Genomic DNA, 20486 nt, shown 5'->3' with positions numbered 1-20486 from the left:
TCCTACGAGAAGCTGCAACGTGTAATGCACATGCGTGTACATCGTAATCAAAATGGCCGCGCACGGTGAAGTCGACGAATTATTCGAGATCAAAAATGCGTTTTACTTAGGTAATTTTCAGCAATGTATTACCGAAGTACAGAAACTGAAGGTGAGTAAACTCTTTCTCGATTCTGTGGAATTTCACGCGAAATACGTCATTAGTCATTAGAAAACGTGCCACCTAGGTGCACTTCCGCATTTCCCGTCTGCTCGATCAGTCGATATGATGTGATGTGTCAACATGGAACCGCTAGCCCTGCTTGCAGACGTAGTTTGGATTCCAACCGCGGTTTAATGGTAACGATACTGTATAGGAACTAGAATATAGACGCTGAGATGGAGTACGGGATTCGATTTTGACAATGTCCCTAAAGGAAAGGAGGGTTACATTGTCGGAATCAAGCCCCAAGTTACACCGTCTGAAAGAAGGGCTACCGCCGTACCGTTGCCTTGTCTGTGGGGATCTCTGCTATGCTTGTTTTCACAGGCACTCGAATCAATGTGTATGATTTAAAAGAAAAATACGTCTTATTTACATACAATACATATTTTTTTCTACACATTGATTTGAGTGCCTATGCTTGTTTTTGTTCACTTGGCTGGAAGTGAGAGTTATCGCCATCATTTAAGATAAAGTATCGGACAGAAATACATGTAATATACGAAATTACAAATGTAATAATTTGTAAATTTACATGTTCATCTGTGAAATCGAAGCCGGGACTCGATTCTGACATGGGGATGATACATTTAGAAGTATATCACTACCTTCATTGCTCAGTGTATCATCATAACACTGCTAACATACAACTCATAGTACATTTGGTCTTGAGAAATTCGAGACTCGGTTTAAACTGATATCTTCCTCATCTCTGGGGATGAGAGGTGCAAGAATGAGAAAATCAGAACCATGGAGGTACATGTATCTCCAGATCCCTTGTATGATAATATAAATCATGTAATTATATCAGTATATTGAATTTGATGATGCATATTTTATTTAAAGATCTGATTGGTCTGGACATCAAAATAACTGTGCTGAAATAGTTTCATACCTCCAAGTGGGAATAAGTATACTAATTTCTGAGGATCAACGTTGTCTGCATCCATCAATGCTAGTCGTCCATGCCAAGCTGATGACTTCCCTAGCTGGAGGAAAAATTAATGAGATTTCCCTTGCTTTAGCCTAGGGTGGCACAGTATACATGTAGGCCTATCCCAATGCTCTTGACACCACAGAAAACAGACAAGGAAAGGCAGATCATGTACATGTATGTACATGTAATTCTGCCACAAAATGAGCCAAGCTTTAGACTTTTAACAAGTGAACTTGCAAATGTGCAAAACAACAAAATTACATGTACATACAGTATTAAAATAATCCGTTGTTTAAATGTTAGTTTTGTGATGTTGTCCTTGACTTCATGTTAGGAGATCATTTATATTGGAAAGAATCAAAGTAATAACAAATTCAGGAGATATTCAAATTCTGAGGCTCATCTATACATGTGAGGATCAACGTTGTCTGCATCCATCAATTCTGAGGCTCATCTATACATGTACCGGCACTTTATTTCCATTTCTAAGCTACATGTACCTGTTACTGATGTACTGTAGTTTGTTTTCCTACTAAAAAGTACTATTGGACAGTTTTGTTGCAAATTCAATACATAACTGTTATAATATTTATAATACCATTAAACCATCCCCTTGGGATGGTATACATGTACCTCTTGGTTTTGACCAATTGACTCCATATATATATATATACATTCACTGACTTTCATGCATATATATGTATATCATATGACATCAAGTGGTCTAACCTCAGGGCATACCATCCACAGGGATGATTTTAATATTGCTTTAAATATTTTCAGTGGTATCACTTACTTGAATACTAACTACATTATAACAGTATGGATTTGATTATAAATTTAGCTGTATTACATGTACATGTATGTAGTACTTTCCCAAAAATATATGTTTGAATTTATTACACCAAGATCACTATTGTGTCTGCAGAGATACACAATGATTAGTTGTCTATCATATGATTTTGTCAAAGTAGTAATAGTATGGTTTCATATACATTCAAAGGTATAGTTGTACTTATTTCTATTATTCCTGTGATGAGTTTTTAGAGTTTATTTTAACCCGTTAATTTTTTGTTACTTTTCTATTCACAAGGAAGCAGAACAGGTGAATTGTTTTTTGTTTTTTTGAATATTGGTTTTACTTGGTTGATAGAATTTAAAATAGATTTTATGATCAGATGTATTTCCATAGTTGATTCATCTGAGTCACGAAATCAAACATTTACATGTACATGTATGCCTTGGAAATGCAGTTTGAGCATAAATCTTTTGAGACTGCAAGGTGTTGAAACAATTACATTTAAATGTGTGTACATTTCCATTTAGTGTCAAATCATACCCAGAAAAGAAACAATACAAACATTTTGGAAGCAATCTGTATGTACTGTATGGTACTTTTCAGGAACAGAAACAAACCATCTACTTTTTCGTTTTGTTTTCTTTCATAATGACTGACAATTATACAAATTACATCTATTGCAACATTAATAAATTTGTATTTCTGTTATGAAATAGATATGATAGATAAAGGTTGTAGCAGTTATGTACATTGTTTACAAATGTAATGATTTCTATTGATAAAATTACAGGCAATGTACATACATACATGTAGATGCTACAATATGAATTCAATTGCATGCACTACACTATTGGTCTGAGATTCACCACTTGATATATACATTTGTACATGTACTAGATGTATACACTATTGGTCTGAGATTCACCACTTGATATATACATTTGTACATGTACTAGATGTATACACTATTGGTCTGAGATTCACCACTTGATATATACATTTGTACATGTACTAGATGTATACACTGTAAATTAGTTTTGTGGTATAAGGTTACTAATCCAATGCATGCAAACCACTAGCCCTTTGTCAAATAGAGAAATTAGGTAGTTGGTGTAATGTGGACATTTAGTCAGGTACTTTCAACTTCAGCTACATTTGTAGTTCCTGGAAACAGTTACATGTACAAGAGTATAGTATTTGCATGATCTTGTGAAAAGTGAATTATACAAGTAATACTGTATGGTATGTACATGTCAGTAACCCCTCAGTGATATTAGCATGGAACCAAACCCTATTTCAGGACATTTTCTTATACCCACATTTTTAGTGACGTTGGTATGGATTCCAGGCTACTTCAGAAATCCCCCATTTTCCAGTTGTGTGGACTTTTAATGAACATTTCCAGAAAGATTGTCAGAGCTAGTGTTTCCTGCTTTTTATTGCATTGGAAACCTATTTTGTGACACAGTTGATAGCATGATAGTATGTTGACCCTTCTTGAATATACAAGACTTACAATGTACTACTACATGTACAATAAAAACAAAATCACAGTGATTGACAAGTGTCATACAAAATGTACATGTAGAAGAAAATGATGACTGTACACACAAAAACATATACAACATGTTCAACCTGAACACATTAAAAACTTTAATACCCAAAACATTATTTTAACCGGACAAATGTTGTTGGTCTGAGTCTTTTTACACCATGTTACATACAAATGTGTTATGCTTTACCTTAATTTGTGTAATAACTTTTGGCTCTGTTGTCATGGATTTACATATTCCTGAGACTTACATTTGTAGCTAACAGAGAGTTTGATATGTAATATATTATGTGGCATTGTTATTTTCCGGTTGCGGTTGACGTCAGAAATGCCGGACCTGCTGCAGCACTATAGTACATTGTATAAGGCTTAAAACTGTGAAACAGAGGAGGGGAAATCTGGTAAAACTTGAGTACACTGTACAACAATAGCTTTTCTTACATGTACAATGTACATGTACCTTGCAAGTTGTATACCATAATGTTCACTGGGAACACCAGCACCAACCCAAGGGAACTCCAGTTGGTTTTACCTTTTTACTAGCATAAACAAAAACCCTGACATGTAATAGGTATCAAAACTTTGGTATGCTAGAGATGTGATGAAACCTGGTGAAATGTAAATAGATATCCTATTTTCAGCCTATGTAAAGTGTACAGCTCAGTTCATATCTACTCAGCACAGTGTGTCACATTTACAAAATGTACTTCTAGTTCATCATTGGAAAGTGTACTTCAGGATGATATGGATAATACAGTATTATTTCAAGTACTGGAAAACTTAGCTTGCTGAATTTAAAACAATTAAACAGTTGTAAACTTTTTCTTTTATCTGCCCATTTTAAGCTACATGTATGAGTAAATCCTCTTTCTACCAGGATGGGGGTTGTCAGTATAGCTGATATCAATTGCAATACATGCAGACACCTTTTCATTATGTACATAACATTTGTACCTGAAGTGTCTATATACCACAGGTGAAAAGTGACACAGACTTCACTGGCAAGTAGATTTGAACTGTGTTGTAAAAATGTGACAGTAAAGTTCCTGTGGCTATTATTTACTGTAGCATCAACTGTCACACAGACAGTGTATTCATTCTATCCTGGTGGTGACATGAATGGTTGAGAAAGAGAGACAAACAAAATGATGAAAGTAAACTAATATTATCTTGTTTTTGTCTATCTGTAGACACCAAATTCTGATGTAAGAGCCGATGCGGAAGTATTCATGTACAGAGCTTATATTGCACAGGTAATTACTCTTGCTTTATACTATGAGAAAGAATGTACAATGCTACATACGTAGGTTTAGAGAATCAATTAGGTAGCACAATGTTTTTATGTCTCTCACTATATCCTTAGCAATGACATAAATGTAAAAACTTTAAAGTCAAAAACTGCTGGACCAATTGCCATGATATTTGGTTGGTATATTACCTTAGGTGTCTAGTTGGGAAATTGTTCAAATCAAAATGATCTTACCACCAATGTGGGATTTGTGTAAAAAAAGATGTGATTTTTTTGTCAAAAAACTTGAACTCCAAAACTTGGCAGATCGGTCTGAAATTTGGTGGGAACATTCTTACAGGTGTTTAGATTAAGAATTGTTCATGACATGATGATCCCATCAGTTATATTCAAACTAGAGCTAAAATGTATCTTTTTGATCAAAAATGTTTAATTCCAAAATAATTGAGTTGATTGGGTTGAAATTTGATGGGCACTTTCTAAGTGATGTTTAGATTAAGAAATGTTCATAGCATGATGATCCCATTTATAGTGATATGCAAATTAGGTCTAAAAAGGTATATAATTCCAAAACTGCCAAGCAGATTGGACTGAAATTTAATGGGGATGCATCTGGGCATCTGCAGCTGAAGCTGTGTTCACAACTTGATAATCCCATTAGCGATATGCAAATTAGGTCTAAAAATGTAAATTTGGTCAAAAACTTACATCTTGAAACTGCATGGTGAATGGGGTTGAAACTTGGTGGGGATGTTTCTGGAGGTATTATTCTGCAGTTATTTTTGAATTTTTTTTGGTACAATATTACAAAGATAACAAACAGGGATGGGTAGGTAAGTGAATACAGATTTTTAAAAATGTAGGCAAATATGCCTAGCAACAAGACCATGCCCATACCAACAGCTAAATGATGCAACTATGAAAAGTGGGAAGGGTAGGCAAGTTCTTAAAGATTCAAAAAATGTCAGTATGCCTAGCAAAAAGGCCACACCCATAGCAACAGCCAAATACAGCTACAACGCTATTGGTGCTATTTTATATACATGTATTGAACAAATGTATGCATTCTGTTAATGGAAGATGTAAAAAAAAAAAACTTCATTCTGTTAATTTATTCCCAAAACCTATTAGAACCTACATTGCAGTATTTCTTGTACCTCATTTCTGTAGAAAAAACCATTAGCGTTAGATAAACTAAAGATGACAAGACAACACCTGGATATGTTGATTATGGTGATACATTTTATGTATCCCATATAGACAGAATGTGCATGTATGGTTCAATTTAACTTACTCAAGACTCTTATAGTTACTGTCAATGTTTTATCAAACTAAAATGTGAAATTTTCTACATGCACAGAGTTTGATAGCAAAATTTCTGATATGAAAGCACAATTTTGTCAATTACTGTCAGCAAAACAAGAAATATTAACACTTTATGGTAAAGAAAAGTATATTAATAGATAATTGTTTATTTTGAATTTCATAATTTCTTACACCAAATACTTTTTTTCAGCGTAAATTTGGTGTTGTACTTGATGAGGTACATTCATCGTCATCTCCTGAATTGCAAGCAGTCAGAATGCTGGCAGATTATCTGGCTAATTCTAGTAAACGGTATGTGTACATTCACACTGATATCAAAAGACTGTTCTAGTAAATGGTATGTGTACATTCACACTGATATCAAAAGACTGTTCTAGTAAATGGTATGTGTACATTCACACTGATATCAAAAGACTGTTGTAGTAAATGGTATGTGTACATTCACACTGATATTAAAAGACTGTTGTAGTAAATGGTATGTGTACATTCACACTGATATTAAAAGACTGTTCTAGTAAATGGTATGTGTACATTCACACTGATATCAAAAGACTGTTCTAGTAAACGGTATGTGTACATTCACACTGATATCAAAAGACTGTTCTAGTAAATGGTATGTGTACATTCACACTGATATTAAAAGACTGTTGTAGTCTATGGTATGTGTACATTCACACTGATATCAAAAGACTGTTCTAGTAAACGGTATGTGTACATTCACACTGATATCAAAAGACTGTTCTAGTAAATGATATGTGTACATTCACACTGATATTAAAAGACTGTTGTAGTCTATGGTATGTGTACATTCACACTGATATTAAAAGACTGTTGTAGTAAATGGTATGTGTACATTCACACTGATATTAAAAGACTGTTGTAGTCTATGGTATGTGTACATTCACACTGATATCAAAAGACTGTTCTAGTAAATGGTATGTGTACATTCACACTGATATTAAAAGACTGTTGTAGTCTATGGTATGTGTACATTCACACTGATATCAAAAGACTGTTCTAGTAAATGGTATGTGTACATTCACACTGATATTAAAAGACTGTTCTAGTAAATGGTATGTGTACATTCACACTGATATCAAAAGACTGTTGTAGTCTATGGTATGTGTACATTCACACTGATATTAAAAGACTGTTGTAGTAAATGGTATGTGTACATTCACACTGATATTAAAAGACTGTTGTAGTAAATGGTATGTGTACATTCACACTGATATCAAAAGACTGTTGTAGTAAATGGTATGTGTACATTCACACTGATATTAAAAGACTGTTGTAGTAAATGGTATGTGTACATTCACACTGATATTAAAAGACTGTTCTAGTAAACGGTATGTGTACATTCACACTGATATCAAAAGACTGTTGTAGTCTATGGTATGTGTACATTCACACTGATATTAAAAGACTGTTGTAGTCTATGGTATGTGTACATTCACACTGATATCAAAAGACTGTTGTAGTAAATGGTATGTGTACATTCACACTGATATCAAAAGACTGTTGTAGTAAATGGTATGTGTACATTCACACTGATATTAAAAGACTGTTGTAGTAAATGGTATGTGTACATTCACACTGATATCAAAAGACTGTTGTAGTAAATGGTATGTGTACATTCACACTGATATCAAAAGACTGTTCTAGTAAATGGTATGTGTACATTCACACTGATATTAAAAGACTGTTGTAGTAAATGGTATGTGTACATTCACACTGATATCAAAAGACTGTTGTAGTAAATGGTATGTGTACATTCACACTGATATCAAAAGACTGTTGTAGTAAATGGTATGTGTACATTCACACTGATATTAAAAGACTGTTGTAGTAAATGGTATGTGTACATTCACACTGATATCAAAAGACTGTTGTAGTCTATGGTATGTGTACATTCACACTGATATTAAAAGACTGTTGTAGTAAATGGTATGTGTACATTCACACTGATATCAAAAGACTGTTGTAGTCTATGGTATGTGTACATTCACACTGATATTAAAAGACTGTTCTAGTAAACGGTATGTGTACATTCACACTGATATCAAAAGACTGTTGTAGTAAACGGTATGTGTACATTCACACTGATATTAAAAGACTGTTCTAGTAAACGGTATGTGTACATTCACACTGATATTAAAAGACTGTTGTAGTAAACGGTATGTGTACATTCACACTGATATCAAAAGACTGTTCTAGTAAATGGTATGTGTACATTCACACTGATATTAAAAGACTTCTAGTAAATGGTATGTGTACATTCACACTGATATTAAAAGACTGTTCTAGTAAATGGTATGTGTACATTCACACTGATATTAAAAGACTGTTCTAGTAAATGGTATGTGTACATTCACACTGATATTAAAAGACTGTTGTAGTCTATGGTATGTGTACATTCACACTGATATTAAAAGACTGTTGTAGTCTATGGTATGTGTACATTCACACTGATATCAAAAGACTGTTCTAGTAAACGGTATGTGTACATTCACACTGATATTAAAAGACTGTTCTAGTAAATGGTATGTGTACATTCACACTGATATTAAAAGACTGTTGTAGTCTATGGTATGTGTACATTCACACTGATATCAAAAGACTGTTCTAGTAAACGGTATGTGTACATTCACACTGATATTAAAAGACTGTTCTAGTAAATGGTATGTGTACATTCACACTGATATTAAAAGACTGTTCTAGTAAATGGTATGTGTACATTCACACTGATATTAAAAGACTGTTGTAGTCTATGGTATGTGTACATTCACACTGATATCAAAAGACTGTTCTAGTAAACGGTATGTGTACATTCACACTGATATTAAAAGACTGTTGTAGTCTATGGTATGTGTACATTCACACTGATATTAAAAGACTGTTGTAGTCTATGGTATGTGTACATTCACACTGATATATCAAATAGACCCTGACCAGTTTATGATAATTGTCACTCTATCAAACGGACACTGAACAGTGTGTACACTATTGTTTGTACATTGTCTTTTCTTTTTGTAGAGGTATGTCAATGCCGGCAATGCTTGTGGTGTTTCCATTAAACTTGCATCACAAAGCTTTTGAAACAGCATTTCTTTTTTTAAATTGATTAAACTTTTGATTTGTAAAGGAAATTGTATTATATCAGACTTATTTGTACATTTGATGTGTGTAATACATGCATAGTACATGTTGTGCATAAGGACAGTATTAGCAGAATTTTACAGAATTCTATATCAACCATAGTACAAGATTTTATTTTATTTTATTTTATATTTTTATTTTTTTTTTTTGGGGGGGGGGGGGGGGGGGGGGTGTCCCAGAACCAATGTTAGTACAGTATTAGCACAACCTACATGAAAACAAAAGAATCAATAATGACACTTATAGAGGGTGCCCTCAGGTTAAACATGAGTATCAGTACATCTGTTATGTTATTGCATATCAAATTAGAACTATTGTATATTTTTATTAACACTTAATAACAGTCATATTTTACTTTTGACATATAGGTCATATTGTCATTTGTTCCTTATTTTCATAACATAATATTACAATACTGGAATATTGTTCACCTTGTTCCTTTATTCCCCCTGTGATAAGTATTGATATTGGTTTTCTTCTTGCAGGGATAATATCTTGAAAGACCTTGATAGTAAAATGAGTGGAAGTGTTGACATCACCAACAATACATTCCTACTAATGGCTGCATCAATATATTTCCATGAACAGGTAAATGTTTATGTGTAGATAATATGTTTGTATGTATTAGACTCTAGAGAAAGAATTGAAGAGTGGTTTGAAATCTTAAAAATGAACATTTTATAATCCAGAGCGATGTCGTCAAAATTTGCAAATGTTTAAAATGTATCACACAAGAAAAGAAAATACTAATATCTTGTTTGAAGGGAAATAAATGATACAGCATCATTTTCAGTTTAGATGATGTGTCCTTTACAACCTAGTAATGTGTGACAGGGTATTTTGTGTAACTCAGAAGGGATTTTATAGTGTGGTAGAGTTATTCAAGTAGCATGCTTGTAACAATAGAATGTACAATCCCCATGCCATCTTAAAGGCCCACAATTCAATCCCATGTTCTTGTATTAATCCCATCAGTTAACCTACAACTTAAAGATTTAGATATAGATAAGATATTCCTATTCAGGACAAACTCTTTCTATAGGTGTGCCAGACAACTGTTTTTATCACCCTGGTAACCCAAGGTTTAAGCCCTAGTCAAGATGGGCCTTTAAAGTAAACTACACAACATTGTTTGTTTTGTGTGGAGGAAGTGTTCTGCCTTTCATGTGCAAAGTTTTCCAAATATTTACTTCAGATGTTTGTGTACATAATGCTTATCAAGTAGCGAAGGCAAACTATTTTTTAATTTAAAAACCAAACATTTGTTTGCAGAGATCAATCATGTTAACCCAGTTAGACTTAGCTAAATAAACCAATAGATACCATGGTACTCTGTATGTTGTGAGCTGTTGTCATCATATCCTAAAGTTGAGAGATAAGTAGGTATCCTTAACTTGAAAGAAATTATCATGCCAAGTCATTTTAACTTACTGATATTTGATGTTTTATTTCAGAATACTGATGCTGCCCTCCGGTGTCTACATCAGTCAGAATCTCTAGAATGGTGAGTTGGACCTATCACTTGTTAGTTTATGTGGATTATTAGTTGAAAGCTGAATGTTGTACTGCAAAGACAGATTGAATGGTCTAAATTTATTTCCATATATGGGATATAAATTGTCATATTATTTGAACAAATTGATCCTTTACAATAGTAAGCAATAGAGATACATGGTACCTCTTACAGAAATCGCTCCAGTTTGAAATGATCTCTACTTGTGTCAGATTATTTACTCTTTCATGGCAAATTCTTTTTCTTTTTTCATACTCAGTGCTGTTTGCAAGTGATTTGAATTGATTTAGACTTTTATTGAGTTCTGATGGTCAAATGATTAGAATGGGTTCATTGGTTTGGAATCTGTAAGTTGCCAGTATGAGACTTACTGTTTGGCTTTGACCAACCATGATAGTGTCCTAGTCAATCCAACTGTATAATTTAGGGCCTGATAGGATAAAGGTTTCAATGTGAATGTTTACAGAGGCAGCAATGGATTGTATGCTCCTTTGGGGAGTTGAGAAAGTATAAAAGGACCAAGTCACCATTGTGCCACTATCACAATTTTTATTTTCTTCAAATGGAAAGTCATCTCTGTTGGTAAACCATAGCATTGAGCACTTCAGTCTTTGTCAACAGATTGACCCACTATTCAGTAAACTTTACCTTATGGACACATGTTTTGGCACAAAAGCCCAATTCAATACCAAAATTTTATTGTATTATTATTATTGTAAGTAAGGATGGTGTTTGAGAACTGACACTGGTAGATAGATAGTCCAGTGTTGTCCATATAAAGGTTACTCTCCTTCAGTGTGTCCTCTAATGATATTAGCCAAGTGTTGTTGTTCTGGGTCAAAATGCTAAAAACTGGCATTTCTTACACGTCACCACATAGTAAGAGATAGGAGAACATCAAATTTTGGTGTGTCACTAGAAATTGTGTGCGTCAGTGGTGCATCAAGATGGTTTAGAGGGCACACTGCTCTCCTTCCTAAAAAAATACTGTGCAGTCACTTCTAAAATTCAAAATAACTGCCACCTCAAAAGAGAGTTCATTTCTTCCTAGGCCATTAATCCTATAAAGTCTATTGCCTATATTATTTTTATTTGTGTATATTTATGGACTTCTTAAAAGCTAAACTTTAGCATCATTGTAGTCTGGATGCCAACATGGTTTCTAACTAAATGTGAGTGGAGGTGTAAATAGTAAGGATACTGTATAGGAACTACACTGAGTGGAGGTGTAAATGGTAATGATACTGTATAGGAACTAGAAAGTGAGTGGAGGTGTAAATGGTAATGATACTGTATAGGAACTAGACTGTGAGTGGAGGTGTAAATAATAATATTGTATAGGAACTAGACTGTGAGTGGAGGTGTAAATGGTAATGATACTGTATAGGAACTAGACTATGAGTGGAGGTGTAAATAGTCACGATACTGTATAGGAACTAGACTGTGAGTGGAGGTGTAAATGGTAATGATACTGTATAGGAACTAGACTATGAGTGGAGGTGTAAATAGTAACGATACTGTATAGGAACTAGACTATGAGTGGAGGTGTAAATGGTAATGATACTGTATAGGAACTAGACTGTGAGTGGAGGTGTAAATAATAATATTGTATAGGAACTAGACTGTGAGTGGGGGTGTAAATGGTAACGATACTGTATAGGAACTAGACTGTGAGTGGAGGTGTAAATGGTAATGATACTGTATAGGAACTAGACTGTGAGTGGAGGTGTAAATAGTAACGATACTGTATAGGAACTAGACTGAGTGGAGGTGTAAATGGTAATGATACTGTATAGGAACTAGACTGTGAGTGGAGGTGTAAATGGTAATGATACTGTATAGGAACTAGACTGTGAGTGGAGGTGTAAATTGTAATGATACTGTATAGGAACTAGACTGAGTGGAGGTGTAAATGGTAATGATACTGTATAGGAACTAGACTGTGAGTGGAGGTGTAAATGGTAACGATACTGTATAGGAACTAGACTGAGTGGAGGTGTAAATTGTAATGATACTGTATAGGAACTAGACTGAGTGGAGGTGTAAATGGTAATGATACTGTATAGGAACATTACTAGACTATGAGTGGAGGTGTAAATGGTAATGATACTGTACAGGAACTAGACTGTGAGTGGAGGTGTAAATAGTAACGATACTGTATAGGAACTAGACTGAGTGGAGGTGTAAATGGTAATGATACTGTATAGGAACTAGACTGTGAGTGGGGGTGTAAATGGTAATGATACTGTATAGGAACTAGACTGTGAGTGGAGGTGTAAATAGTAACGATACTGTATAGGAACTAGACTGTGAGTGGGGGTGTAAATGGTAATGATACTGCATAGGAACTAGACTGTGAGTGGAGGTGTAAATAGTAACGATACTGTATAGGAACTAGACTGTGAGTGGAGGTGTAAATGGTAATGATACTGTATAGGAACTAGACTGTGAGTGGAGGTGTAAATAGTAACGATACTGTATAGGAACTAGACTGTGAGTGGGGGTGTAAATGGTAATGATACTGTATAGGAACTAGACTGTGAGTGGAGGTGTAAATAGTAACGATACTGCATAGGAACTAGACTGTGAGTGGAGGTGTAAATGGTAATGATACTGTATAGGAACTAGACTGTGAGTGGAGGTGTAAATAATAATATTGTATAGGAACTAGACTATGAGTGGTGTAAATAATAATGATACTGTATAGGAACTAGACTATGTGATTGGGGGTGTAAATGGTAATGATACTGTATAGGAACTAGACTGTGAGTGGAGGTGTAAATAATAATGATACTGTATAGGAACTAGACTGTGAGTGGAGGTGTAAATGGTAATGATACTGTATAGGAACTAGACTGTGAGTGGGGGTGTAAATGGTAATGATACTGCATAGGAACTAGACTGTGAGTGGAGGTGTAAATGGTAATGATACTGTATAGGAACTAGACTGTGAGTGGAGGTGTAAATAATAATATTGTATCGGAACTAGACTATGTGAGTGGAGGTGTAAATGGTAATGATACTGTATAGAAACTAGACTGTGAGTGGAGGTGTAAATGGTAATGATACCGTATAGGAACTAGACTGTGAGTGGAGGTGTAAATAATAATATTGTGTAGGAACTAGACTATGTGAGTGGAGGTGTAAATGGTAATGATACTGTATAGGAACTAGACTGTGAGTGGAGGTGTAAATGGTAACGAAACTGCATAGGAACTAGACTGTGAGTGGAGGTGTAAATGGTAATGATATTGTATATGAACTAGACTGTGAGTGGAGGTGTAAATGGTAATGATATCGTATAGGAACTAGACTGAGTGGAGGTGTAAATGGTAATGATACCGTATAGGAACTAGACTATGTGATTGGAGGTGTAAATGGTAATGATACTGTATAGGAACTAGACTATGTGATTGGAGGTGTAAATGGTAATGATACTGTATAGGAACTAGACTGTGAGTGTAGGTGTAAATAATAATGATATTGTATAGGAACTAGACTATGTGAGTGGAGGTGTAAATGGTAATGATACTGTATAGGAACTAGACTGTGAGTGGAGGTATAAATGGTAATGATACTGTATATGAACTAGATTGTGAGTGGGGGTCTAAATGGTAATGATACTGTATAGGAACTAGACTGTGAGTGGAGGTGTAAATGGTAATGATACTGTATATGAACTAGACTGTGAGTGGAGGTGTAAATGGTAATGATACCGTATACATTCATTATGTAGGAACTAGATTGTGAGTGTGAGTGGAGGTGCAAATGGTAATGATACTGTATAGGAACTAGACTGTGAGTGGGGGTGTAAATGGTAATGATACTGTATAGGAACTAGACTGTGAGTGGAGGTGTAAATAATAATATTGTATAGGAACTAGACTGTGAGTGTAGGTGTAAATGGTAATGATACTGTATAGGAACTAGACTGTGAGTGGAGGTGTAAATGGTAATGATATTGTATATGAACTAGACTGTGAGTGGAGGTGTAAATGGTAATGATACCGTATACATTCATGATGTAGGAACTAGATTGTGAGTGTGAGTGGAGGTGTAAATGGTAATGATACTGTATAGGAACTAGACTGTGAGTGGGGGTGTAAATGGTAATGATACTGTATATGAACTAGATTGTGAGTGGAGGTGTAAATGGTAATGATACTGTATATGAACTAGACTGTGAGTGGAGGTGTAAATGGTAATGATACTGTATATGAACTAGACTGTGAGTGGGGGTGTAAATGGTAATGATACTGTATATGAACTAGACTGTGAGTGGGGGTGTAAATGGTAACGATACTGTATATGAACTAGACTGTGAGTGGGGGTGTAAATGGTAATGATACTGTATATGAACTAGACTGTGAGTGGGGGTGTAAATGGTAATGATACTGTATATGAACTAGACTGAGTGGGGGTGTAAATGGTAATGATACTGTATATGAACTAGACTGTGAGTGGGGGTGTAAATGGTAACGATACTGTATATGAACTAGACTGTGAGTGGGGGTGTAAATGGTAATGATACTGTATATGAACTAGACTGTGAGTGGGGGTGTAAATGGTAATGATACTGTATAGGAACTAGACTGTGAGTGGAGGTGTAAATGGTAACGATACTGTATAGGAACTAGACTGTGAGTGGAGGTGTAAATGGTAATGATACTGTATAGGACCTAGACTGTGAGTGGAGGTGTAAATGGTAATGATACCGTATAGGAACTAGACTGTGAGTGGAGGTGTAAATGGTAATGATACCGTATAGGAACTAGACTGTGAGTGGAGGTGTAAATGGTAATGATACTGTATAGGAACTAGACTGAGTGGAGGTGTAAATGGTAACGATACTGTATAGGAACTAGACTGTGAGTGGAGGTTTAAATGGTGACGATACTGTATAGAAACTAGACTGTGAGTGGAGGTGTAAATGGTAACGATACTGTATAGGAACTAGATTATGAGTGGAGGTGTAAATAATAATGATATTGTATAGGAACTAGACTATGTGAGTGGAGGTGTAAATGGTAATGATACTGTATAGGAACTAGACTGTGAGTGGAGGTGTAAATAATAATGATATTGTATAGGAACTAGACTATGTGAGTGGAGGTGTAAATGGTAATGATACTGTATAGGAACTAGACTGTGAGTGGAGGTGTAAATGGTGACGATACTGTATAGGAACTAGACTGTGAGTGGAGGTGTAAATGGTAATGATACTGTATAGGAACTAGATTATGAGTGGAGGTGTAAATAATAATGATATTGTATAGGAACTAGACTATGTGAGTGGAGGTGTAAATGGTAATGATACTGTATAGGAACTAGACTGTGAGTGGAGGTGTAAATGGTGACGATACTGTATAGGAACTAGACTGTGAGTGGAGGTGTAAATGGTAATGATACTGTATAGGAACTAGATTATGAGTGGAGGTGTAAATAATAATGATATTGTATAGGAACTAGACTATGTGAGTGGAGGTGTAAATGGTAATGATACTGTATAGGAACTAGACTGTGAGTGGAGGTGTAAATGGTGACGATACTGTATAGAAACTAGACTGTGAGTGGAGGTGTAAATGGTAATGATACGATATAGGAACTAGACTGTGAGTGGAGGTGTAAATGGTAATGATACTGTATAGGAACTAGACTGTGAGTGTGAGTGGAGGTGTAAATGGTAATGATACTGTATAGGAACTACACTGTGAGTGGAGGTGTAAATGGTAATGATACTGTATAGGAACTAGATTATGAGTGGAGGTGTAAATAATAATGATATTGTATAGGAACTAGACTATGTGAGTGGAGGTGTAAATGGTAATGATACTGTATAGGAACTAGACTGAGTGGAGGTGTAAATGGTGACGATACTGTATAGGAACTAGACTGTGAGTGGAGGTGTAAATGGTAATGATACTGTATAGGAACTAGATTATGAGTGGAGGTGTAAATAATAATGATATTGTATAGGAACTAGACTATGTGAGTGGAGGTGTAAATGGTAATGATACTGTATAGGAACTAGACTGTGAGTGGAGGTGTAAATGGTGACGATACTGTATAGAAACTAGACTGTGAGTGGAGGTGTAAATGGTAATGATACGATATAGGAACTAGACTGTGAGTGGAGGTGTAAATGGTAATGATACTGTATAGGAACTAGACTGTGAGTGTGAGTGGAGGTGTAAATGGTAATGATACTGTATAGGAACTACACTGTGAGTGGAGGTGTAAATGGTAATGATACTGTATAGGAACTAGACTATCATCATAGGGACAAATATGACTTTGACCAACCCATCATTGAAGGCAGTCAAACCAGTGTTCCATAACTATGTCACAGTTTGAGTGTGGAGATATGGTAAATTCTAAATATTTACAACGGTACAAAAATGTTACAGTAAAAAGAGTAAGGGTGGGAGGGAGAGGTGGGGCAGGGTGGAAAATTCTAAATCTACCACTCTGTATAGAAGCACTACAGTAAAAAGAAAAAGAGTGGCCTCAGTAGTGTGGTCAATTCTGAATACCTATCACTACAGTAAAAGAGGGGAGAGGGGCAGTGGGGTGAATTCTAAATACCTCCCGGTATCTACCCCTCTGTAAAAAAGCACTGTATCATTTTTCGTCAGTGAACCAGACCTATTTCATATTCATCAAGCCATGTGTGCCATTTGACGAAGAAAAAAAAACCTTACATTAATCAGTGAAGCATGTAAATCAATCTGTGTGTGCCTCCAGCAGTATGTGTATGATACATGCAACAATGACCAATTAGGGAAACTGAATCTGAAGTACTATATCTATTAGAATTATTATGTACTTGGGGAATACATGTACTAGATGAAGTGTATACAATGTACCTGTGTACACTTTGAGGGGTTGATGCTGATGACCTTTCCAGAAAGACAGGAAATAACATCTTGCCAGTATATTGACGTAATGTCTGACACAATCAAAGTACATGTACATTGTTATTATATGGCAATAAATAAGTGGTCATTGGCATCCTTTCAAAGTTAAACTGAAATAAAGTAGAACAAGCAAAAGTGCTTTTAATTTCTCAGTGGAAAGATATTTAGTTGTATTTTAATAAAACTATCATAATATGCTAAATTCAGTGTATACATTAAATGGTCATATGTGTTTTATGTTTAATATTCTGTTAACTGATACTTGGTTAGACAATACATTTGAGATTCATCACTGGAAGGGAGGGGGGAGTCATCTTCTGGTTTGTAGGGATGTGCTGCTCTGGTGCTAAATTTCATATCCCATTTAAAAATATTTACCCCCATTTCAGACCAAGTTCAACTTGTAATGGAAGGATTGATAGCATTTTAGACCAAGACTATTATGATCCCATTATTATAGACTGTAAAATGTACATGTACATGTAAACCTACATTTTACAGTGTCTGGAATAAAACCAAAATTGTATGTGATTATGATATGTTGTTTGTGTTTGTGAGAAGCAACTACATGTATATATTAATGTGTTTTGCTGCACCTGCAGTTGATGAAAGAATAATGGAATTACCATAATTTAATACCCATGGCGATTCACCTCTTGTAATTTATCTACCACAGGAGGGTATTGACAAAGCTGGCCAGTCTCTCTAAATATTACACAGTGTTCAAATGCATCATAAATCATTGGAATGATCTGCCCCACATTTATATACACTGTAGATGGGAAAATTAATAAGCTGCCAATGTGTCGACTCTATGGTAGCATTTTATGTGCCTAGCCTACAGGGGTGGGGGGGGGGGAGATCTAGTGGCTTGATCAAATGGGGTATGGGTGGGGAAGGAGATAAGCTTGAGAAGTATTCCATTTCATAAAGCTTTTATCTTCTATACCTACAATGTAAGTAAATAAACTACTTACTCTTATTCAGTTTATCTAAGAGTCCTATATATAGTTATAATATAATGAATTGAAAACTTACCTCATCAATATTTCTTTTTACAGAAAGATGTGAAAACTGTAATGAGAAGAAATTTATAGTCTCAATTTACTTGACAATTTTCTGGCAAATAATAGATTTAAAGTAATTGCCCTAATACTTTTTTACCCCACAATTTTCAGTTACCACTAATTAATGGTGGCAGTTCTTCCCACTGTAGTTAAATAAAATTGATTTTCATGTTGTACTTCATCCATAGTAAATAAATGTAATCAGAGAGGAGTTAATCACAATCATGGTAATGTCATTCAGATATACATATATATGATATACAGGCACATATTCAGCTTTTTTTCCACCATTAGTTGAATACGTAAGTTGTTATTGTAATGCAATACATTCATGTTGTTTTATCTTGTATTACCTGCCTGTACTTGGCATTGTATATTATCTTATATTACCTGCCTGTACTTGGCATTGTGTATTATCTTATATTACCTACCTGTACTTGGCATTGTGTATTATCTTATATTACCTGCCTGTACTTGGCATTGTGTACTATCTTATATTACCTGCCTGTACTTGGCATTATGTATTATCTTCTATTACCTGCCTGTACTTGGCATTGTGTATTATCTTATATTACCTGCCTGTACTTGGCATTGTGTACTATCTTATATTACCTGCCTGTACTTTGCATTGTATATTATCTTATATTACCTGCCTGTACTTTGCATTGTATATTATCTTATATTACCTGCCTGTACTTGGCATTGTATATTATCATTTATTATATACATAAACCCTCATATTCCCAGGGTGTGACGTCAAAGTATAGTAATATGAAATCCATACATTTCATATTACTATACTTTGACCTCACACTATAGTAATATGGTCGGAACTACTTTGAATTATTTGTAAACATCATCAACCTGAACAGTTACGATGTTGTTGTTTGAAAATATGGTTTCCTTGCTATTCATGGATTGCTGAACATCGACCATCATCATCAGTGTAAACAATCAGCAAATACACCTCTTTTGGACACATCTATCGCTTTTCGTACAGCCACTAACATCCGTAGACATGCTAACATCAACATCGTAAAAACTTCCAGTTGTGATATCTGCGCAATGCTGTGAAATCGTTGTCTGTTAAATTCAACTATTGATAGAATTTTTGAACGACTTTTGACAACGTGTTTTTTTTTAACTTGCCAGTGTTGATGTTTTTAACATATGACTCTGAGCCGAGTGTAGGCATCCGTTCGTGTTCGTTAGTCAGTCTCTCGATATGTCTCATTTTCCCCAATGAAAGTGACTAAGAATTAAGCATCGCTCTCGACAAATGTCCCGTCGTAGCCCCATCACTTCATAACATTAATGCGTGTTCAGCGTAAGTTTGAGACTATTTTAATTTAAAATTGTCATTATAATAGAAAAAAAATAGTGGGTCTATGTATATAATAAAAAAATAATATATATAAATATTACCTGCCTGTACTTGGCATTTTAGTGTATTGTTATGATACTAGTTTCCAATTTGTAACTCCCCTTTTCAGGCTTTCAAGGCAGTACTTGAAGGGTGTTATTACAATGGGTTACCATCCATTCATCCATACATATCTCTGACATGCAATTGGTGATTTCATCTAAACCTGGTACAAGGGTCATATACTATAGGATGAATAATCACAAATATCGTATTCATATCTTTTACAGTGCTGCCTTATCAGTCCAGATATCTCTGAAGATGGACAGAGTAGACTTAGCAAAGTGAGTAGATTAATTCCATTTATCATCATTTGTCATTTTAGCTCTGTTTTTGTTTGTT

At 34.9% G+C, this 20486-nt stretch overlaps 1 protein-coding gene across 1 annotated transcript in view; it reads left to right on the top strand.

The window, feature by feature from the left end:
• Nucleotides 1-18: 18 nt before the first annotated feature.
• Nucleotides 19-20486, top strand: part of LOC144443189 (coatomer subunit epsilon-like) — a 56551-nt gene continuing 36083 nt past the window's right edge. Inside the window, exons 1-6 of the mRNA XM_078132575.1 lie at nt 19-151; nt 4681-4743; nt 6256-6356; nt 9710-9812; nt 10679-10728; nt 20375-20428. Coding sequence (XP_077988701.1) covers nt 53-151; nt 4681-4743; nt 6256-6356; nt 9710-9812; nt 10679-10728; nt 20375-20428 — 470 coding nt within the window. The 5' untranslated portion in view covers nt 19-52. The remainder of the gene's footprint in view (nt 152-4680; nt 4744-6255; nt 6357-9709; nt 9813-10678; nt 10729-20374; nt 20429-20486) is intronic.

The sequence above is a fragment of the Glandiceps talaboti genome, chromosome 12, assembly GCF_964340395.1.
Source record: "Glandiceps talaboti chromosome 12, keGlaTala1.1, whole genome shotgun sequence".
Lineage (NCBI taxonomy): Eukaryota > Metazoa > Hemichordata > Enteropneusta > Spengelidae > Glandiceps > Glandiceps talaboti.
Note: the sequence above shows the minus strand (reverse complement) of the source record. Positions and strands in the feature narration are given on the sequence as shown.